This window comes from Aquarana catesbeiana, linkage group LG03, assembly GCF_042186555.1.
Source record: "Aquarana catesbeiana isolate 2022-GZ linkage group LG03, ASM4218655v1, whole genome shotgun sequence".
NCBI lineage: Eukaryota > Metazoa > Chordata > Amphibia > Anura > Ranidae > Aquarana > Aquarana catesbeiana.
In genome coordinates this window covers 303,032,591-303,056,722 of record NC_133326.1, presented here as the reverse complement: position 1 = coordinate 303,056,722, position 24,132 = coordinate 303,032,591, and the positions used below count along the sequence as shown (strand labels likewise).

Sequence of the window (24,132 nt, the reverse complement as noted above, 5' to 3'; positions counted from 1 at the left end):
GATGTACATTGTAAAAGCCCATTGCAGAAAATGATCAGTAGTTCCAAGGTAGGTGGTGTTACTTGTAGAGAAGAAATGCAACAGTGTAATAAAAATACACACATATACAAATATGAATAAATGTTGCTGTGAGAAACAGCTATGTACATTGTAAAAGCCCATTCTAGTAGTTCCAAGTTAGGTGTTGCTACGGGTATGCAACAGTGTAACAAAAATATAGACATATACAAATATACATAAATCCTGCTGCAAGAAGTACCAATGTACACTGTAAATGTCCATGACAGTGGATGATCTGGTGTCCCAAATTAGTTGTAGTTTATAGAAAATAAATAAAAAAATAAATACTACAGTGTAATAAAAATACAGACATTAAAATAAATGGCCATTTTAGTAAATACAGTAGTTCCAAATTAGGTTATATTACTTATAGAGAAAAATTCAACTGTGTAAAAAAAATACAAACATATACAAACACGCATAAATTATGCTTAGACAGGCAACATTGTACATTGTAAATGCTTGTAGTAAATGATCAGTAGTCCAAGTTTAGGTGTTTTTAGTTGAAGAGAAAAATGCAACAATGTATAAAAATACAGACCTTTACAAATACAAATAAATGTTGCTGAGACTGGGTAGCAATACATTGTATTGCCCATAGCAGTAGATGACCTGTGTTTGCATGCATGTCATTTCTTGTAGAAAAAAAAATGCAAGAGAGAAGATATACAGTTATACAAAGGCAATACAGATAGAAGTTGTGGTGAAAATTTAAATGACAGTCCATGGCACTGAATGATCAAAGTTCACATGTTACTTGTTATGTGTATAAAGCAAAATGTAACAACTAATACAAGACAAACAAATACAGAAATAACTGATGCTAATGTTAGTTTCTGTAGCTAAACAGGCAGTGGAGAGGTGCAGGCAGGCAGCTGAAATCTGACCATGTTTATCCTCTCTACCTCCAGAAACTAGAGGGATGGATCACACCGATCACAAGGGAAATGAAGACATACTCCGTTTACATAGCTCAGATTAGACTAGGCAATTGCACAAATGCTGTCAGTGGTGGCATGACGCCAGCCAGTGACTTGTCAAAGCAGATCTCTCAGCCCCCTGAACAAAAATAAGGAGGGGGGAGAGATAAATGTTGTCAGTCCTTGTGTCTCTCCTCTGAGCTTTGCTGGGAGCCTTTGCTGAAGACAAGGGGAGAACAGTGATCTCTTTACTATAGCTGGACTAGATCAGCACTGAGCTACTAAGCAACTATGGGCTTCTCTAAACTGGGATCCTCAGGACAGGAATTAAGTTTGGGCAATGGCAGCACTTTGGATAATGCCACCAGTGAGACTCCCTTTCTGTTCCTTTCTGTCTCTCCTAATGAGAGCAGCATCGTCAAGTCTATGAACAGTTCAGATCTCCTGAACAGGGATGAAGAGCTGGCTAAAATAGAGATAGCAGTACTGGCTGTGATCTTTGTGGCTGCTGTTCTGGGCAATTGCAGCGTCTTGTTGGGGCTCTACAAGTCCAAGAAGAAAATGTCCAGGATGCACCTTTTCATAAAGCACTTAAGCCTGGCTGATCTGGTGGTGGCTTTTTTCCAGGTGCTCCCACAGCTCTGCTGGGAGATCACTTACCGCTTCTATGGTCCAGACTTTTTGTGCCGGATAATAAAGCATCTTCAAGTGTTTGGGATGTTTGCCTCAGCCTACATGCTTGTTGTAATGACTGCTGATCGCTATATAGCTATTTGCCACCCTCTGAAGACTCTCCACCAGCCTACCAAGAGGTCCTACCTGATGATCGGTAGCGCTTGGATCATCAGCTTCATCCTTAGCACACCTCAATATGGGATCTTCTACCTGAAAGACCTAGGAGACGGGGTATATGACTGCTGGGCTGACTTCATCAGCCCCAAAGGACTAAAGGCTTACATCACATGGATTACTATTAGTATCTTCGTGGTGCCGGTGATCATCTTGCTGACCTGCTATGGCTTTATTTGCTACAATATCTGGAGGAACATCAAGTGCAAAACCAAGAGAGGTGAGACCGATCGAAAGAGGAGCAATGGGTTACTCTCCACATCTGTTAGCAGCGTGAGGACCATTTCAAGAGCCAAGATCAGGACAGTGAAGATGACTTTTGTGATTGTTACAGCCTATATCATTTGCTGGACCCCATACTTTACCATCCAGATGTGGTCAGTGTATGCAGATAACACCAACTGGATTGGTAAGTAGGAACTGACATGTTATCTTTTGCTTAGATAGTTTAACAGTGATAATAAAAGTGAAGAGAAAGCATCCCTAGAACAACAAGTTCCAGCAACTTGGCTTCTGATTTATCTTATCAGCAAAACAATCAGCTTGTGTTTTTTTTAATTTTTATTTTATTTTATTTTTCAACAGTGGAGGAGAGAGTGCAAAATCTGGTGCAGCTGTGCATGGTAGCCAATCAGCTTTCAGTTTTCTATGTCGAAGTTTAATTGAACAAGCTGAAGTTAGAAGCTGATTGGCTACCATGCACAGCCACACCAGATTTTGCACTCTCCAGTTTTATCACCCCCATTGTGATAACTTAAAACTGAAGGGAAAGCATCTGTAGAACAATAATTTACAGCAAATCCAACCAAACCTCTTTTGGTTGTAGTAGGTGACATTGCTTTAAGGTTGATAATAATAACCTATTTACTAAACTTGATTGTGACAGAAGGCATCTGCAATATCTCATTAGAAAAGTCCAAACAATACAGCATTTTGTAAGCACATAGTATTGTTATTGGCAAGATTACAGTCAGTTTGCTCCTCATCAGATAGATGAGTTCAGTATGTCTGGCAATGTAAGTCATGCCCTGAATTATTTTAGTATTCTGAGCAATAACAACATTTTATACTGCTCACGTTTTATATTTCAGAAACCTTACTGCGTACAGTATGTACAAACATATAATTGCTTTAAGTGGTAATTTCTCTTATAGAACTTGAATAAAAGCACGTTTTAATCAGATTAAACTGGTTGTAAACCCTGTTACATCACTTTTACCTACAGGTAAGCCTATAACAAGGCTTACCTGTAGGTACCTTGAATATCTCCTAAACTTGCACAGTTTTTAGGAGATATTCAGTATATGCGTTGCTGCCAACGCCATGCCGCATGCGCACTGAAGAAACGGGCCGCTGGTGTCATTTCTTCAATTACTGTACCATGACCAGCGGCTCCCGCACGCATGTCATCGTGGCCCCAGCCAATCACAGCGCCGGAGCCGCAAACCTGGAAGTAACTCCGGTGGAAGATGTCCGTGCTGTACTCGGAGGGCTGACGCCGATCCAGGGCATTGTTCTAAAGTAAGTATTTCATAATAAGCGATGCATACTAGCTCATTATGCCTTTGTCTTGCAAGGGTTTTTTTTGTTTGTTTTTTTTTTTCCTGAGGTTTACAACCTCTTTAAGATACAAATACTTTTTTGAAGAACAGATACAAAGCATTTTGTGAATGAAGTGTTCATATAATTCACAGCATGCAGTCTTCTTCTGCAAATCTTTCACATGAATGCCACAATAAAACAGATAAAGACCAATAACTTGCTTGAATGGGCTAATTGCTACTTGACGTTTGCACCATGTTAAATTGGAACAGCACCCAAAACTTGTTAAAACATTTTGGATAGAGTGGGGAAATTGTATAATCTCTGTTATGGATTTATTACTATCTACACCTCACTGGGAATGTTTCTTTTCATTTCTGTCTCAGTGACCAAAAAAAAATTAAAGGAAATCTCCACCAATTGTGGAGTGTATGTTAAGTTAACGACACCCCGAAATCGGTTTGCAAAACGCAGTACAATTTGCAAATTCAGATCGCATGGGCATGAACACCCATGAAATACAATTCTGGTGCAGACAAAAAAAGGTCCTGCACGAGTTTGGTGCGAATGCGTTGCGATTTCAGCCATACAAATCCATGGCTCAGATCACACCCCAGAGACACTGTATATAATCCACACAGGAATGCGCTGCGATTCCTGTTTAAATTACATGCGGTGTCCTGCATTACAGTAGTGTGAACCTTGCCTAAAGCTCAATTTTGGAGACAGTAAGAATGATCGCATTCACATGGGTTGCTTTCACACTGCTAGGGTTAAATGCATATTTATGTCTAAGGGATGGAAAAAGCAGCTTTACTTACCAAATCCTCTGCTCCCCAGCAAACAGCACTCTCCTATGCTCCAGCGGTGGGCTATCCCTTGGCATCCTCATGTCCATTGCACATCTATAGGTCTTGTTTTTGACTTGATAATGAATGGGATTCCGACAACCATAGCTTAGGGAAGAAGAGGCTGCAGAGAATGGTCTTGAAGTAGTGAAAAGCTTGCAGAATCAGAGGATCAGGTACAGTAAGTAAAACTGCTTTTTCCAGGTCCCCTAGATGTAAAAGAGCATGTATTCCTTGCTGTAAGGAGGAAGCCTCATTTTTTTCTTTCCCCAGAGTACAGCTTTAAAACTTTCAATTATATATTTCAAATATACATTTCTATAGCAATGATTATTTTATTTTCTGAATGAGGGTGGGGTACAGTTTTGTGTCTAATTGATATATACAGCATCTCACAAAAGTGAGTACACCCCTTACATTTTTGTAAATATTTTATTATATCTTTTTATGTAACAACGCTTAAGAAATTACACTGTGCTACAATGTAAAGTATTGAGTGTACAGCTTGTATAACAGTGTAAATTTGCTGCCCCCTCAAAATACCTCAATGCACAGCCATTAATGTCTAAACCGCTGGCAACAAAAGTGAGTACACCCCTAAGTGAAAATGTCCAAATTGGGCCCAAAGTGTCAATATTTTGTGCGGCCACCATTATTTTCCAGCACTGCCTTAACCCTCTTGGGCATAGCGTTCACCAGAGTTTCACAAGTTGCCACTGGAGTCCTCTTCCACTCCTCCATGACGACATCACGGTGCTGGTGGATGTTAGAGACCTTGCGCTCCTCCACTTTCCATTTGAGGATGCCCCACAGATACTCAATAGGGTTTAGGTCTGGAGACATGCTTGGCCAGTCCATCACCTTTACCCTCAGCTTCTTTAGTAAGGCAGTGGTCATCTTGGAGGTGTGTTTGGGGTCCTTATGTTGGAATACTGTATTATGGCCCAGTTTCCGAAGGGAGGGAATCATGCTCTGCTTTAGTATGCCACAGTACATTTCCTCAATGAACTGTAGCTCCCCAGTGCTGGCAGCACTCATGCAACCCCAGACCATGACAGTCCCACCACCATGCTTGACTGAAGGCAAGACACACTTGTCTTTGTACTCCTCACCTGGTTGTCACATGCTTGACTCCATCTGAACCAAATAAGTTTATCTTGGTCTCATCAGACCACAGGATATGGTTCAAGTAATTCATGTCCTTAGTCTGCTTGTCATCAGCAAACTGTTTGTGGGCTTTCTTGTGCATCATATTTAGAAGAGGCTTCCTTCTGGGATGACATGCAGACCAATTTGATTCAGAGTGCACCGTATGGTCTGAGCACTGACAGGCTTAACCCCCTCCCCCCCACCCCTTCAACCTCTGCAGCAATGCTGGCAGCACTCATATGTCTATTTACCAAAGACAACCTCTGAAAATAATGCTGAGCACGTGCACTCAACCCCTTTGGTCGACCATAGCGAGGCCTGTTCTGAGTGGAACCTGTCCTGTTAAACCGTTGTATGGTCTTGGACACCGTGCTGCAGCTCAGTTTCAGGGTCTTGGCAATCTTCTTATAGCCTCGCCCATCTTTATGTAGAACAACTATTCTTTTTTTAAGATCCTCAGAGAGTTCTTTGCAATGAGGTGCCATGTTGAACTTCCAGTGACCAGTATGAGAGAGTAAGAGCGATAACACCAAAATTGAACACACCTGTTCTCCAATCAAACCGGAGACTTTGTAACACTAACAAGTCACATGACACCGGGGACGGAAAATGGCTTATTGGGCCCAATTAGGACATTTTCACTTAGGGGTGTACTAACTTTTGTGAGATATTGTATACAGGACTAATTGTATATGAGTGAAATTAGCACTGGGAGCTATTTTTCCATTCTGCAGTAGAATAAATTTAAAGGATATGTTCACTTTAAAAAAAAAAAAATAAAAGCACATTTTTGGCAGGTAAAAAATGTGCATTTATTTTTATTTTTTTCATAGGAGCCTACAGAGCATTGCACCCACAATCTGCAAAGTCAGGCTATTGCAGACTCTCAGTTCACCTGTCTGCTTCCCATTACTGCAGTGCAGAAAGAATGAATGAATGTGGTGGCAGGTGGGACTTGTAGTTCATTCATTCACAAATAGCTGTGGATCCCCTGCTCGCTGTCACAATGGGGAATCGTTGTTTTCAAGGCTTCTGCATTAGTAACATGTTAGATGCTACATGAATACAGGTGTAACATGTTACTAAAAGTGAACTTACCCTTTAATTTATGCACTGACACTGATAAAAGAGACTAAGGCCTCATTCACACAGGCATCGTCAGTTTAGCCACGTTAAAAACATTATCAGTTCTTATCCGTTGCTTCATCCGTCTTCATCTGTCTTCTGTCCTGTTAATCTCCATTTTTATCTGCCTTCCATTCCGTTAACATCTGTTAATTTACCCGTTTACATCCGTTTTGCAAATCCGTTTTTGTATCCATTTTGATACGTTTACCGCAGTTTCTGTGGCTTTGATAACATTACCCAGAAAGCAATGCTTCTCCCATGCTGTATTGCAGTTTTCAGTGAGTGACTTGTCCTTGCTTTGTCTTTGTCCTTCTGTGTCCTATCTGTGTAGTGCAATGGATTCCAACAATTTTGCCACTTTATCACTGTGGTCCAAACATGTTGAGTCCCACAAGCCTGGCCTTTCATACAACAGGTTTATTAGTTGCTCCTGGGAGACTTCTCTGAACATGTTTCTCCTTGGGGATGTACTGGGGATGTACTTCCAATGTACTTCCTATTGTTTAACTACTACCTGGGTCATAGGTTAACGGATGCTGATGGACCTTGTCCGTTAATGTCAGTTAACCACTTCAGCCCCGGAAGATTTGGATGCTGAATGACCGGGCCATTTTTTGCGATTCGGAACTGCGTCGCTTTAACTAACAATTGCTTGGTCGTGCGACGCTGCACCCAAACTAAATTGACGTCCTTTTTTTCCCACAAATAGAGCCCTCTTTTGGTATTTGATCGCCTCTGCAGTTTTTATCTTTTGCGCTATATACAAAAAAACAGTGACAATTTTACAAAAAACACAATATTTTGTACTTTTTTGCTATAATAAATATCCCCCTTTTTTTTTCAAAAACACTTTTTTCTCAGTTTAGAGCGATATGTATTCTTCTACATATTTTTGGTAAAAAAAAATTGTAATAAGCGTATATTGATTGGTTTGCGCAAAAGTTATTGCGTTTACAAAATAGAGGATAGATTTATAGCATTTTTATTATTATTATTTTTTTTTACTAGTAATGGTGGCGATCTGCAATTTTTTGACATAAAAATGTCACTGGCAGGGAAGGGGTTAACTGTGTTCCCTGTGTGTGTTTCTAACTGTAGGGGGGATGGGACTGACTAGAGGGGATGACAGATCATGGTTCCTAGCTATTAGGAACTCACGATCTGTCATGTCTCACAGAACAGGGATTTGTGTGTTTTCTCTTATCTTGTGAAGAAAGATTTACTCACCTATGTCTGCCTATGGGTCCCTTGTCAGCACCGTTTCCTGGTACAGGAGACCGCTAATCTAGTAGACATGCCAGGTGGTCCCTGACAGTCCCCTCATAGTGATATCACCACCATAGACTCATCTTCTTGTTCCTAAGAGGAACCTGCCATTGTAAAGCCAAAAGGAAGAGTCATTTTCACAGGCAGCGACGTGGGCACCAAAGAAGAACTCCACCTACTGTAAACAGAAGAAGAAAGAAGACTTGAAACTGGACAGTCACATGAGTGCAGCTTTAGGTGAGTAAAAAGGTAATTTAGTTTTTTTTTCCTAATGCCAGAAATCAGTTGGGTGGGCTTAAGGGATGGGGGAGCCTGAAGATCAGCTTTACTTCACTTCAGATTTCTTTTAAAGTGAAACTAAACCCATCAATTTAACAATTTTTTAAAAACTGTTACATTCCAGGAATGCCAGGAATGTTAACTGTCACATTTGCTTTTGCTGTCAACCAATTTGTCAAACCTTCAAATGGCTGGTGTCAAAACTTATCACATGTGCAGCACCATGGCAGTTGCAGATCAAACAGAGGCCAAAATGGCAGCTTCCTTGGCTAAATAGGATAGGAGGGTTTAGTTCCGTTCTAAATTAATGCTGAAGTAGTGGGAAAGTTGTAGTTTAGGAGTCCTTTATTTGAATTTCAGACCCCTTATCAGAAAGCTGTATGATGTTCACAACACCTGTGTGTGTTTGTTGATCTATGTCAAATAATTATTCAGCATGGGACTGTTCAGTGTAAATTGTGTAATTTACATATTGAAAACATGATGCATGTCCATGTGCTCCTTCCTTGTTAATAGCCTCCCTTTAGCTCAGACGTAACATCTGTGTTTACTTTGTTAGACAGAAGAGCATCCAAACAAGTGTGTTTTATAGGAACCATTCTGCCAATAATTGGACTGCAAACACCCCTTTCCCATGGTTGGAGAAGCCATAAAAAAATGAATAAAAAAAAAAAAGTAATAATTTGAGTGCTGCAAATAGTGTTTAACTGGCCATAGATGATTCAAACCATTAATGGGCAGGCTGAATATACTAAGTTGATCAATCGATCAACTGGGGTACAACCAGCCTCCTGGATTCATTTGTGCTTATCGCAAGCGGCTGCTATAGCCATTAGCAATATTCACTGTCTTCTCCCTGCGGGAACAGCTTTTCCCGCCCGCTCTCACCCCCCAGCCAGGAGAAGACAATTGCTCGGCAGGAGGGATTTCTCTTTTAGCACTGTCAGTGTTGATGGGAGAAATCCATGGTTGCAGGAAAGAAATTTGCACCGTCTATGGCCAGCCTTATTCTACCATTCCACAATGTCCACCCTATAGCACTAAAATGTGATATGACCCATTTAACTCACATTTGTTTACCCAGAGCTTTTAGGGTGTGGGATAAAAGTCAGAACCACTTGCATGCATACAAAAAAAAATCTTAAATTCATATGTTTGTTTTTTTTTTTTTTTTTGTAGAGAATGAAAACACTGTAGTCACCGTGTCCGCTTTGTTAGCAAGTTTGAACAGCTGCTGCAATCCCTGGATATACATGTTTTTTAGTGGACACCTACTGCAAGATTTCATCCTGAGTGTTCTATGCTGCAGCAGGTTCAAGCACAACCTGAGCAAAGAGGATTCTGACAGCAGTACAAGGAGACAGACATCTTTTACCAGGATCCAAACAAGAAGTCCAACCCACAGTACTGACACCTGGAAGGATTCTCCCAAATCATCCAGATCTATTAAATTCCTGCCCCTGCAAATCTGAAAATGGCAGCTGCCTTCAATGTACAGTTAGCCTCAAAGCTTTTGACTCGATGCACTTTAAATGCATACCTTGTAAATATGCAGTACATGGTGAACAACTATAATATTACCAAGAAAATGTCTATTTTAAGTAATATCAAGTATAATGTATTGTGGCTAAGATGATGTGTGCACACCTCAAATAAGCATGCTTTGTGTTCAGCAGCTATACATTCAAAAACCAAACCCCATCTACCTTTCAATGTTACTACACTGTACATAAACAATGATGTCAGAAGTAAAATTACTTGGAATGCACAGAAAATAGTCATTTATATTGCATATACTGTACTAATCATGCCAAATCAAGGTAAACAGATTTAATTAGTCACTCTTTACGATAGCTTTGTATTACAATCACAGCAAAAATTTAATGTAAATTATTTTCTATTCAGCTTACTGTATTAACACGCCAAAGTTGCCAATGTAGTTGATTGGTCCATATTAAATTAATAAGCTGAATATGTCATATTCTGATGATCCTGTGACTGTGCAGAGAGACCATACTTCCTGGTTCCAACTTTCCTTCACTGCCTCTGATGAGACTTCAGACACATGGAATTGCATATAGTGACCCAGTATCAAAACAAGCCAGCCACAAACTTGACCATTTCCAACTGATCATATGATGAAAAGTACATAAGCAGAAATTACTTTCAGTAAAAATTGCATGTCAGTACAATCAGTAGGGCTAGAGTTCAGCACAGGGCAATACATTTAATTAAGGGACTGAAGGGCTTCAAGTGGTTGCATACAATACATTTTCTCACCCTAATGCATTTCCTGCATTAGGGTAAAAGATGTCCCAGCTGTTGTATTGCTCCATCCCACCCACCTTCCTTACACTTACCTGAGTCTTATTTTAATCTAGCACTGTGCCTGTCCACTCTCCTCTTTCTCTCTCCTAACAGGAGATGAAAGCAGCAGTGGAAGCCATTGGCTACTGCTCCTGCCAATCTAATCCTGTAAGGAGGAAGCAGGTGGCAGTGCTGAACCCTGCTGTGTGTGTCTATTGACGCACACAGCCCCGCTAGGGAGTGAACCTGCAGGTGCGCACTCATAGGAAGCGGCTTTGTATGGTGGCACACAAAGAAGAGGAGGAGCCTTGAGCACCAGCAAGGGACCCCTGAAGAGAAGGTTCAGGGCTGCTTTGTGCAATAACATTGCACATAGTTGGTAAATATAACATGTTTGTTATTAAAAAAAATATATATATTGTTTACAACCACTTTCAGCTATGAGGAATAATTACATAGATTAAATAGATACTAAAGGCAAACAAAACAAATAAATACATTACAGAGAATTACATTACATAGAATGGTATTGCACAGAGTGGTCACTTTTCTTTTCTTCTGGCAGTAATCACGTGCACTGTTGACTTCTCCCTCCTTCGGGTGCCTCATGCAGCAAGCTGGGTGCTAAGGAGGCACCTGTGTGTGTGGGATCTGCTTGGGTCCTTAGCTGGGCTGTGTGTTTCCATAGACACACAGCATTGGTAAGCCACAACCTTACTCCCTTGTCACATCAGTTTGGCTGACAACAGCATGGTTGTCCTCAGTTTCTTCTGTCAAAGCAGAAAGTGAGAGGTGCAGTGCTATAGTTGGAGACAGTGTACAAATATATTGAAGGGGACTGTAATAACTACAATAAAAACTGCTTACTCTAAGGTCTCTGAAGAAACACACAGCCACAATCTTGAGGTTAAAAGAACAGAGGCTTAATCTTAGATTGCAGAATAGGTTCTCTACTGTTAAAGCAGAGAACATGTGAAACTCCCTTCCCTGGGTAGTGGATCTAGCCAAGAATGTTGATAAAAATCTTTAGATACAGTGATATAAGGATTGTTAAAGACTCAAAATCACACACACATTGATCTGGGTGGACCTGTGTCTTTTTTCAGTCTTATCAATTATGTAAAATATAGGCAGCTGAACTTTTTTATCATCTCTCCTGAAATGTCTAGTTTAACCCTGCCCCTTTGACATTTTGAGCCACATTATTGCTTAGTGAGATTTCCCATCACTAAATCAACCTATATATTTCTTTCAGTACGGATTTCCTTCAATAATAATAACATAATAAAATTGCACTTATATAATAGCAACTCAATCAGTGCATATCATCAACATTATCTTATTCCAATGAACACCAACACCCACAAACAGAAGTAGAAAGTCTTTTCACTGGAAGTCTGCAATAGGAGAGGAGACCATCAGAATGAAAATGCTGGGGTGGATGCTGGAAAAGTCATGGCTGCAGAAGTGTTCCCAACTGGAAATAGAGATGAACCAAATATGTGAGTGGGGTGATAAAGTACCTTCACATAGCTTTCATGTTTTGGGAGTCATGGCCATTCATCAGAATCCCATCCAGTAGAGCATTAGAGAGGTAATATTTTACACATTTCATTTAATCAGTATATAATAAAACAGTGTCAATATTTCTGTTAAAGTTGCATCTTTTCATGAACAGTCTGCTTTTAAGACATACACTATATTATCAAAAGTATTGGGACACCTGCCTTTACACGCACATGAACTTTAATGGCATCCCAATCTTAGTCCGTAGGGTTCAATATTGCATTGGTCCACCCTTTGCAGCTATAACGCCTTCGACTCTTCTGGGAAGACTGTCCACAAGGTTTAGGAGTGTGTCTATGGGAATGTTTGACCATACTTCCAAAAGCGCATTTGTGACATCAGGCACTGATGTGGATGAGAAGGCCTGGCTCGCAGTCTCTGCTCGAATTCATCCCAAAGGTGTTCTATTAGGTTGAGGTCAGGACTCTGTACAGGCCAGTCAAGTTCCTCCACCCCAAACTCTCTCATCCATATGTTTATGGACCTTGTTTGCGCACTGGTGCGCATTCATGTTGGAGCAGGAAGGGGCCATCCCCAAACTAAAAGAAAAACATAGAGTTCTGGTGCACAAAATATGTATGTCCCAAGGGGAAGGAAGTCTCTGAGTGATGGGAAAGAACAGAGGAATCTCAATCCATAAGTTCAATGAAAAAAATCCCAGAAGAAAATTAAAGAATCCTTAATTAAAAAGCAACAGCCATCCTAAAAGTGTGTCCAACTCTGGAAAAACATGAAGGAAGAGGAGGGAGAGGAGGCGCCAACTGGGTGTAGTATTATAATAAAATGTTTTATTGTCACTGGTTAAAAACACTTTCAGGATGCGAGGATAAAAGGTGCTCTGAAGTGGATGTCCAGTCTGAGATGTGAAACCATCCTGCAGTTCCCGCTGGCTTTGTCTGGATCACTGACTGTGGATGGTGGGGGACAGACAAGCTCTGCAGCAGCATTAGGAAGTCTCACGCCTTGTAGAAGGCCAGCAAAAGGAGCTGTGAGCTCCAAACGAGTAGCCCAACTTCTGATCCTCTGGTGACATCACTTCTGCCCCTGCAGTCCACACTGGTCAGCGTAAGACTTCCTGATGCTGCTGCAGAGCTTGTCTGTCTCCCACCATCCACAGCCAGTGATCTCGACACAGCCGGCAGGAACTGCAGGACGGTTTCATATCTCAGGCTGGACACCCACTTCAGAGCACCTTTTATCCTTGCATCCTTTAAGTGTTTTTAACCAATGATAATAAAACATTTTATTCTAATACTACACCCAGTTGGCGCCTCCTCCCCCTTCCCTTCCTTCAGGCCATCCACAAAGTTGGGTTGCATGATATTGTCCAAAATGTCTTTGTATGCTGACTCCTTAAGATTTCCCTTCACTGAAAGTAAGGAGCCAAGCCCAATCCCTGAAAAAGAACCCCACACCATAATCCCCCTCCAACAAATGATTTGGACCAGTGAAAAAATCAAGCTCCATAAAGACATGGATGAGCAAGTATGGGGTGGAGGAAGTTAACTGGCCTGCACAGAGTCCTGACCTCAACCCAATAGAACATCTTTTAAATGATTGGACGAGAAGGTCGAGCCAGGCATTCTCATCCAACATTAGTGTCTGACCTTAAAAATGTGCTTCTGGACGAATGGTCAAACATTCCCATAGAAACACTCCTAAACCTTGTGGACAGCCTTCCCAGAAGACTTGAAGCTTGTTATAGTTGCAAAGGGTGGGCCAACTTAATATTGAACCCTACAGACTAAGCTTTGGATGCCATTAAAGTTCATGTGCGTGTAAAGGCAGGTGTCCCAATACTTTTGGTAATATATTATACGTTTGCCACTTTAGATGTGTATCTAAGGTGTTTTCATATTTGTATTTATTTGCAAGCTTGAGTACAAAGCCATTCAAACATTCAAGAAACTTGTATTTTAGGAGGGAGCTTGGCAAGGGTACTCTATTTCTAGGCAGTAATGTTCTAACATGCAGTAAATAAAACTGACTGCTAGAATCTGGTTGATGATTATCAACCAGGGAACATATGAATTATTCTTCAAAAAGCTGGTTCAGTCAGCCCTTCAGACCGAGGTACATTCCTCTCAAGTCAGTCCTGTGTATTTTTAGAGACTTTGAAGTTTCTCCAGTATCTCAGTTTAATGGGATTCATTTAGCCACACGTATTAATTACATTAGGGTCTGGTCTGAAAACAAAAGCCTGCTAGCCTATTTGTTAGCATTTATTTATGAAATAGAGTTGAATTTACTCCATTAAGGGCACAGAATGATAGCTAGATATAACCCTTTATCATTATTTTTTGTTTACATAAACCCAATGTAAAATTCTGTGTTTTGGATGAGAAAAAAACTGAAATAATCATTGCAACTACAGATAAAAGATGTAAACACTGAATTTACAGATAGCTTATATAGAAGATATTTCAAAATATGAATGAATAATAAAAAAATCAATTTCTACAGCTTTCACATAGAACAAGTATAGTTCAGGGTTATTTTTACAATTCATACAAGTAATGTAGGAATTACCCTTTCAACATTTTATAGCTAATGTATTACACACTACTGTAGTATATTTCAGTCTAATATAGTATGAAATAAGTAAATATTTGTATGACTACTTTAAAAATAAAAAAAAAAAATCATCAAAATGTTTAAGTTGGATGAGGAGGAAGGAAGGATTGGTGGATGGTTGGGTAGATAAATTAATTTATAGATCAGTTCAAAATGCTCTACTTGAAATTAATACAAATATTTTGCATAATATTCCTAAAGAAAGTTGACTAAATAAATATATTTTTTTCTTCTTTACCTAAGCCATAAGTAAGTAAATAAGTAAAATTAACTTTACAAGTAAAATGAGGTACTAAATACAAACTGTGAAATTATGTGAAGAGGAAAGAAAAAACATAAAAAAAGGGACAGATTATTTAATTAAATAGATTTTGCACTGGCTTAGTCTGCATTAATATCATAATTTCATCTTCATAACAGCAGTTGGTTATCTTTTTTTAATTATTCCTATAATATTTTACTCAGTAGATTCTTATTGTACTTTGCAATGTGTACCAGAAAAATAATAGTGCGAACATTCAGCTCTAGGTAACACCACATTTCATTCCTTTCTGAAATTAGTGGTCATTGAAACTTTCAATTATCCAAAACTCCTTTTATTGTATACTTATCAAATAGCACCACATCCCTTAGAAAGCAATAAGAAAGACCATACTGTGGGACTTTCAAGGTGTATAATCTCAATAATATCACACATTTATTGTAAAAAATTCTCACGGTTTATGTTCAAAACATTTGAAATAAATAAACATAAAATTCCAGCCATTTACGTGATTTTCCATTTATACACACCTCTGTGTACTCAAGCCCACATGTTTCTATACCTTCATGATATAATATGATACAGCCATCTCATATTCAGGTCAGAGAATGGGAGTAGCTCAGTTCAATGTATTTTTCAGTTAAGCTTCTTCAGGAACTCAGCGGTATCCTGACCTAGTCACAGTAGTTAACATATAACAGTATTATAATGAATTCGATTATTTCATGAATGCTGTAACAAACCTGTGCTATTATTGAGGCTATGCTCCTTAAAGTATCACAGTTAAGTTAATCGAAACCTAGAGAAGGTTGCTAAAACATTGTTTCTTATTATATATATATAATGTAATCATTTTGCAATTCTGTTGTTTTGCCATTGCTTATGGTATACATTAAAATTGTTGGTTGAAAAGTGTTGAGATTCTCCTGCTACACAACATTAAATGCAAGCAGAGGAAAAGTAAACTAAAGAATGTTATACCATATGTGTATCTTGCTGGTTTGGATTTTATTTGAAACTTCCTGCAATGTCATAAAGCAACATGATTTTATCACCCAACTGTTAAAGGTATAACTTACCCCATCACTATAATTGTGTAAAAGTTTTAATGTGTTCTTTTAAATTCAGTATTTGTTTTCAATGATTTTATATCTATAGATTTCATTAAATAATACCTGGTTATCATGCCTGCCGAGAAGATATTTGATTAAGCAGAAGGTATTTGTTCCTGCTAAGTGGTAATATATTGTCTCTCAATTGTGCTTTTGTATTGTATTTGGGGAGATTTACTAAAACTGGAGAGTACACAATCAGATTCCGCTCTGCATAGAAACCAATCAGTTTCTAGGATTAATTGCCAAAGCTTCATTGAACAAGCTGAAGTTAGAAGCTGATTGGCTACCAGAATCTAGCTGCATTAGATTCTGAGTGCTCCAGTTTTAGTAAATCATCTGTGTCACAAAGCTGGAGCAAGTGCATGTAGACAGAAAGTGGCTGAAAATGTCTGAGATAAGAAACACTGGGGTACAAAAAAAAGGAAAAAAGTGTAAAAATTGTATTTTTTGGGAAAAAAAAAAAGATAGTTGTTTATGACATGCAACACTTTAGCAAACTAAATACCATCTTGGTAGGGTTTAGATCTACCTTAAAACTGCTTGCCGACCAGCCTCCGCAGTTGTACTGCGGCAACATAGCTCGGCTGAGCGAATTGCCGTTATCTTACGTCACTTCCTTTTTTGGCCACTAGCGACGTGTGCATGTGCCCACAGCTTGGTGACCGCCAGGATCCCGCGATCGCTCATGACACGGCGAGAACCGGGATCTCAGTGTGTAAACACAGAGATCCCAGTTCTCTGAGGGGAGAAGAGACTGATCATGTGTTCATACAAAGTATGAACACCGATCTATCTCTTCCCCTAGCAGGTCCCATCCCCCTTCAGTTAGAACACACACTAGGGAACGCAGTTAACCCCTTGAGCACCCCCTAGTGTTAACCCCTTCACTGCCATTTACATTTTTACAGTAATCAGTGCATTTTTATAGCACTGATCGCTGTATAAATGCCAATGGTCCCAAAAATGTGTCAAAATTGTCCGACGTGTCCGCCATAATGTCACAGTCACAATAAAAATTGCAGATCACCGCTATTTCTAGTAAAAAAAATAATAATAATAAAAATGCTATAAATCTATCCCCTATTTTGTAGACGCTATAACTTTTGTGCAAACCAATCAATATGCGCTTATTGTGATTTTTATTACCAAAAATATGTAGAAGAATGCATGTCGGCCTAAACTGAGAAAAAATTAGCTTTTTTTTAAAAAAAAAAAATGGGGATATTTATTATAGCAAAAAGTACAAAATATTGTGTTTTTTTTCAAAATTGACGCTCTTTTGTTGTTTATAGCGCAAAAAATAAAAACTGCAGAGATGATCAAATACCATGAAAAGAAAGCTCTATTTGTGGGAAAAAAGGACATCAATTTTGTTTTGGTGCAATGTCGCAGGACCGCGCAATTGTCAGTTAAAGCGACACGGTGCCGAATCGCAAAAAATGGCCCGGTCATTCAGTAGCCAAATCTTCCGGGGCTGAAGCGGTTAAGGACAGTTGCAGTTTCTATCTTACTACCAGTTTGAGTAGTATTTACTATATCAAAAAATAAAATAGCATGTGTTAGGTCCCTCATGATGTCCAAAAGAGTTGGTTGATGTTTGGACTCGAAGTATTGGGATATAAGCATAGAAGAAGATGATTTCATTTTCATAGGCTATGACGTTAGGGGTTATTCATCTACCATAACTACCTATTTTAAGTGAACTGACCATTGAAATTTAAGAAACAGTTACAAATGTATAATAAATGTTATATGCATAGGCAATGATATTTCGAAAATATAATATGACATATGTTTTGTTTTAAGCAAATGTTCCTATATTTTATCTATAACTAAGTAATTACATATACTATTTGGAGTGCTGATGTGATATCTTAATGTAATCTATTTTTGTATGCTTAAGCTTGAAATTTGTAAGAGAAAACATTATACAGTTGCAGTTACCTTTGACCTGAAATAATGTGAAATATAACATCCTAATAAAAATAAAATACATCTTCATCTGCAAAATAAAGTGCTAAGTGATTATTCAAAGTTGCATTTTTAACTTAAGTACCAGCCTGTATATACCACTAGTTACCAGGCCATTTTTCATTTTGCACTACTGGGACAGCTTGACTGACAATTACTTGGTCACACAGCACTGTACACAAATGCATTTTATACAATTTTTTAGAGTCCGATAGAGCTTTCTTGTGGTGGTTTCGGATAACCACATTGTTTGTTATTTTTTACTATATAAGTTAAAAAAGATCAAACATTTAAAAAAAAAAAATCCTTTACATTCTGTTATAAAACATGTAAATTAAATTTTCCAGGACAGTATGAACCCCTTTTTGGAAAGTAAACCCCCTGTCATGTTAAGGAGCCAGGCTTGAAGACCAGTTGCTATAGCAGTAGTGGAACTACCACCAACCAGCAGGATAAATACACAGGCAGTCACCCTGGTGAAAGACGCAGGCTCACCTGAGGTGCGGAGTCTAAATACTAACCCATGTTCACCAGAGCTCCTGATAGTGGAGATGGATTTTTCTGCGTGTTGGTACCAGGTCGTTGTCCTTTAGGATCGCCCAACCAGAAGGTGAGCAAGCTGGAGTCCAAATTTTATAAACATGCCTAAACATGTAAACCTGTCTAAAATCACCTAAATGCTACACACGTTTAGTGCTTTAGAGATCATTGATTCCATTGGCAAGAATAATAGTTTATTGATGGTTGATGCGCCTAAACACGTGTGCAAAATATGAGGACTAAATGACAGCCAGGGTGTTATGAACTTACCCTCTAAGTGTTCCTTATCACAGCACCCTGTACTCAAAGTATATTATGCTGGCATCATTATATCATTAGTTCTTTTTGCTTCCATTCAGCATTATCCACTGCTGGAGAGAAGAAGAGGAGGAAGAGGAACAACTCAGGCTCACCTGAGGTGCGGAGGCTAAGTACTAACCCATGTTCACCAGAGCTCCTGATAGTGGAGATGGATTTTTCTGCGTGTTGGTACCAGGTCGTGGTCCTTTAGGATCGCCCCACCAGAAGGTGAGCAAGCTGAGGTCCAGTAGTGGATAAGCATGTAGGAATCTTTATCAAATGTGGAAAATCTAAGGCTGTCATTAGATTATAAATAATTATCTAATAACAGTGGGAAACAACAAATTTTATAACAGCAAAAGACTGCATACAATAGAGCAGATTAGTTCCACCCACAAGATGTAATCATTCTTCTTGACCAGTCACAGCTTGTTTTGTTAGTGATGTCAGCAAGACATGGTTGCACTTCCCCCCAAAACCACACGGTCAATTGAATATGAAGCAGCCATTTTAAACACACTTTAAGGCTAGACATGTGCAGAACGAAAAAAATTGTTTAGCTTTGTTTCATTTCAATTAGTTATTTACATAAATTCGTTTAGTTAAATTAGCTTCATTCATTTAATTAATTTTCGGGATTAGTTTTTTCGTTTTTGAATCGATTTGAAAAGTTTTTGAATCAATTTCGAAAATTTTTTGAATTCGAAAAGTTTTCTAAAAGTTTTCGTATTCGAAAAGTTTTCCAATTTCCAAAAAGAATAAAATAGAATAGAAATTAAAGGAATAGAATAGAAAAAAAAATGTTTCTATTCTATTCCTTTATTTTCTATTCTATTTATTTCTCTTTGAAAATTGGAAATTTTTTTGAATTCGAAATGTTTTCAAATTCGAAAACTAATAATAACAATTCATACATTTTTACTTTTCGTAGGGGCCTAGCTTTCTTCAATACTTTTTTCCCTATACACATCACACACATAACACAAAAGTACAATCTAACACATATAATAATTAATTCCACTGCCCATTGCATTAATGTGATCCCTAAAGTACCCAACCACACAAAAAGTCCTTTGGTGGATTACGGAGCAACTCTCTAATTTTATTTATCCTTGACAAATCATGGGTTATCGCCCCAGAATTATTCACAATAAACAGCACTCAGTCACGACTAGAGCACATACATCCCCTTTTGAAGCCACAAAATAATCCAATGCCAGTCTGTTCTGAAGAACCATGGCTCCTGTTCCTGGGATAACTTTAAGATAGAGTCCACCGTGGCATTTAGGGTCTCATCCATTAGGTTTTTTAAGGCATCTATCCAGTTCAATGACCAATATTCTCCCCAGTTAGAGATAAGAACTCCTGAATTAAACTTGTGTTCTGATAAATGAGCTCCATCTTTTGTTTCTGATCAACTCCCCTGGAAAAATGTCTCTTCTCCTTATTGTAGGGACGATGGTAACATTCTCCTTCCCAGCTAGTTGGTAGCCATTGGTAGGCCTAACTCCCACATAAGAAATATTTTAAAACATTTGATAGCAGTGAAGTAGTGAAGTCAGCATTTACTAACGAATATTAAGAGAAACCTAACTACCCTTTTGTTTTTGGCTGCACTATTTAGTAAAAAAAAGTAGCCTCAGACTTTTTCTAGCAAAAAACTAAATGAATATTCTGCTTCAATGTGATTTAGATCCCATAGCAACCATTATCCATAATGAAAATCACTGCATTTCTTTTGGTGGTGTCCTGGTGGCTACCCCTTTCCACTTGTTGTGCTGTAGATGTTCATGAATGTTACTTGGCATTTTATCCAGCAATGCTGGCTTTTACATACTAAGAAAAACATCATGTTTCTTATAGTTTAGTAGCTCTTACTGTACATGTATAGTCTGCATACAAATAAAAAATATTTAAAAGCTTTTTATAAAGTCTCACTCCAATTCATATTTCTCTCTTCTCCAGTGCTTTCTCTTACAAAAAACTCCACTTCTTCCTACTGTTGACACTGGTTTTTCAATATAAGGTCTCATGCTCAGTGTGCTTAAAAAACACCACTTTTACAGTCGTTTAACATTTTATAGGCTTTAAACACATCTCTATGTTAGCCTAGGTGTTCCTGCACAAATACGCATTTACAGGCATATTTAAAGAGAAGCATTTACAAGCTGAAAAAAAATTGTTCAGGAGGGTTTTTTTGGACAGAAAAAAGAGCTAAACATGCCTAAACATGTAAACCTGTCTAAAATCACCTAAATGCTACACACGTTTAGTGCTTTAGAGATCATTGATTCCATTGGTAAGAATAATAGTTTATTGACGGTTGATGCGCCTAAACACGTGTGCAAAATATGAGGACTAAATGACAGCCAGGGTGTTATGAACTTACCCTCTTAGTGTTCTTATCACAGCACCCTGTACTCATAGTATATTGTGCTGGCATCATTATATCATTAGTTCTTTTTGCTTCCATTCAGCACTATCCACTGCTGGAGAGAAGAAGAGGAGGAAGAGGAACTACGACAGACAACCAAATACAAGACTCCTGTAAAAAAGTTATGTGTACTGCTTTTTTACCTTTTTAATGCTGGGAGATGGGGGAGTGTGGGTGTTGAGTACAGGGCATGATCTTTATGTTCAATCTGAAATTGGACTTTAAATTAATTATGCTCAGATCTAAATAAATTCAAAATCAGGGCTGGATTTATACTGACTAATTTCATAGTTAAACAATGCCAATGCTATAATCCCACTTTCTATTTAACTATGTGAAATTTCTGAAGTAAATTTGTTATCTTTAATTAGTAAAAGGAACCATAATCTTTAACAAACATTTTAAGCAATCTATGTAGTGTTCACTACACAAAAAAATTACTTTAACACTTTAACTACTTCAGCTCTTTTACTTGTATACCCCTTAATCTCCCTGGTGGTATGATTATTTCAGATTTTTAATGCGGAAAGCGGTACAATTATTTTGCATGAAAATTTGGCGTTTTATATTGTAAGCCTATAATTCTTAGGAATAACTCACTTAAATATGTCCAAACAAGAGTCCAGTAGACATCCTGGGTATGATAAAGTTTGAAACACAAAATCATAAATTATAATATAATAAATAACTATAAATAATTATAACAAATAATAATATAATAATAATAAAAATCATTCAATAATGTAATCAAATCAAAAACACTGAAATTTGCCCAGTTGCAGAATTGTCGCTGTCATTACTTTCAGTGTTTGATGATGGATTTCCCCACAAATCACTATCGCTCAATTCTGCAAGTGATTCTAATTTATTATCGCTGTTTTCTAGCTCGTCTAAAACCACTTTTGATGTAAAGGGACAGCTTTGGTTGCTATGGACAATCTCCAGTTTCCAGGCAGAAAGAACAGTATTTATAGTATAAAACTGCATGCAGGGCACTGAACAAACCACTAGGGACAAAAGGGAGGGGAAATAAATTGATACAGTAATGTAATCTGAATACTGTTGTTTTTTTTAAAGAGAGGAACTAGACAGGGTTGTCCCCTGTCTCCTCTCTCCTTTTTGCACTGGCTGTGGATCTCCTGGCGGAGGCTATTCGAGAAAATTCAGACATTGTGGGATTCCAGAGAGGTGCGGGCGAAGAAAAAATAGCACTCTTCGCCGATGATGCTCTAGTTTTTCTGGGGCATACACATTACTCTATGTCTAAAGTTATCTCACTTATTGATCATTTTGGTACATTCTCAGGATTTAATATCAACTGGGATAAATCAGTAATAATGCTGATTGATCCGATGAACCCAACTCAATTGGGGCCTCCAATCACCAGATTAAGTATGTTACGTCATTTAAGTACTTGGGGGTAATAATCACCTCAAATGTTAAGGATTATATAAATAAAAATGTATTACCTCTTCTAGGTAAATTTAGGCAACAAAGTAAAACTTGGAGAAAATTCCTATTAACTATGATAGGGAGAGCAAATCTGGTAAAGATGGTGTGGCTCCCCCAATTACTATTCCTATTACATAATTCTCCAGTTTGGTTGACATCAAAATTATTTAGGACATTAGACTCTACATTTAGAGACCTTATTTGGAAACATGGTAAACCAAGAATTAAACTTGAAACCCTCCAACAGGCACAAGATAGAGGTGGAATAGCGGTCCCTAACTCTAGACTGTACTTTTTTGCAGCACACCTTCAACACTGGTGTGGTTGGGAGGAGATAGATGATCAAGACCCTATACAGAATATAATAATGACTCAGTTTAAACCTTTACCACTAGTTCAGCGAATAGTCTCCCACAGATTTTATGAGAAGAGAAAATTTCCAACTTTTTATCTAATCCATAAACTGTGGGAGACAATACGCATTATTACGCAGCATAAGGGATATACAAGACATATGCCAATATGGGAGAATTTTTGTTTACCCGAGATAAATAAAATACCAGAATTTTTAGAATGGAAATGGGCGGGGATAAATCTCCTTTACCAGATATTTGAAGGGGATACTGCCTTTTAGTATATTGAAAGATCGCTTCCAACTATCAAAGTCTAACTTCTATCAGTACCTTCAGATTCGCCATGCTTTACAAAGCCAAGCTTTAACATTTCAATTTCAATATAACCCATCAGAAATCCTACTGAAAGCAACTTCATTAATAAGATTAATAAGGGATCTTTACCACATCTTATTAAATACAGTGAAGGCAAATAGACAGGCTAAGAGTTTTATTCATTGGCAAAAAGATCTGATAGATCTTAATGAAGATGAATGGACTCGTGCCATGGAGATCCTTCCTGAGGTATCTATTTCACCATCTCAGCAATTGACTCAGCTTTTCATTTTACACAGAACCCACTATACCCCACAAAAATTGTTTGTGTGGGGAAAAAACGCTTCGCCTTTATGTCCACGATGTTTAGTTTCGAATGGTTCCCTTATCCACATGCTTTGGCGATGTCCCAAACTCCATAGATATTGGGAAAAAGTCTTTATGACCCTAAATACAATTTTGTGAACAGAAATAATAGATACTCCTAAATTGTCACTACTGGGAATAATTCCAGATGGAATTTTACCTGTGGATATGCACATAATGTCGACTAGATCTCTCTATTTAGCCCGTAAACTTATCCTACAAAAATGGACAGTTAAGATCCCACCAACTCACAAACAGTGGAGTAATAAGGTAAACTATATATTAAAAAAGGAAAGATTAACATATAAACATAGGGGAGTCCCCCAGAAATTCAGCAAAATTTGGCACTACTGGATTGACTCGAGCAATCTATTATATGATGGCTTAAATGGAGGGGTCGGTGGGGGGAGGGGGGGGGGAATGGGGATGAGGAGATTGATCTATAAAATATTAAGATGATGGGAGTTGAACAAAGCAAATTAAAATATTGCGAGGTGTATGTTTATTGTTGGTATGTGTGGCTAATTTTATATGAG

The 24,132-nt window shown here is 38.3% G+C and overlaps 1 protein-coding gene across 2 annotated transcripts; it reads left to right on the top strand.

Moving 5' to 3' along the window:
* The first annotated feature begins 960 nt into the window (after positions 1–960).
* AVPR1A (arginine vasopressin receptor 1A) lies at positions 961–21,486 on the top strand. Of its 2 annotated transcripts, XM_073620255.1 has the most exons (3): positions 961–2,238; positions 18,736–18,904; positions 21,154–21,486. In XM_073620255.1, exons 1-2 carry the CDS (start codon positions 1,272–1,274, stop codon positions 18,885–18,887), a joined length of 1,119 nt encoding a protein of 372 aa, XP_073476356.1. In that variant the 5' UTR covers positions 961–1,271; the 3' UTR covers positions 18,888–18,904; positions 21,154–21,486. The 2 variants fall into 2 exon arrangements, with proteins under 2 accessions (XP_073476356.1, XP_073476355.1); XM_073620254.1 differs by lacking the exons at positions 18,736–18,904; positions 21,154–21,486 and adding an exon at positions 9,221–9,797.
* Positions 21,487–24,132: the final 2,646 nt, after the last annotated feature.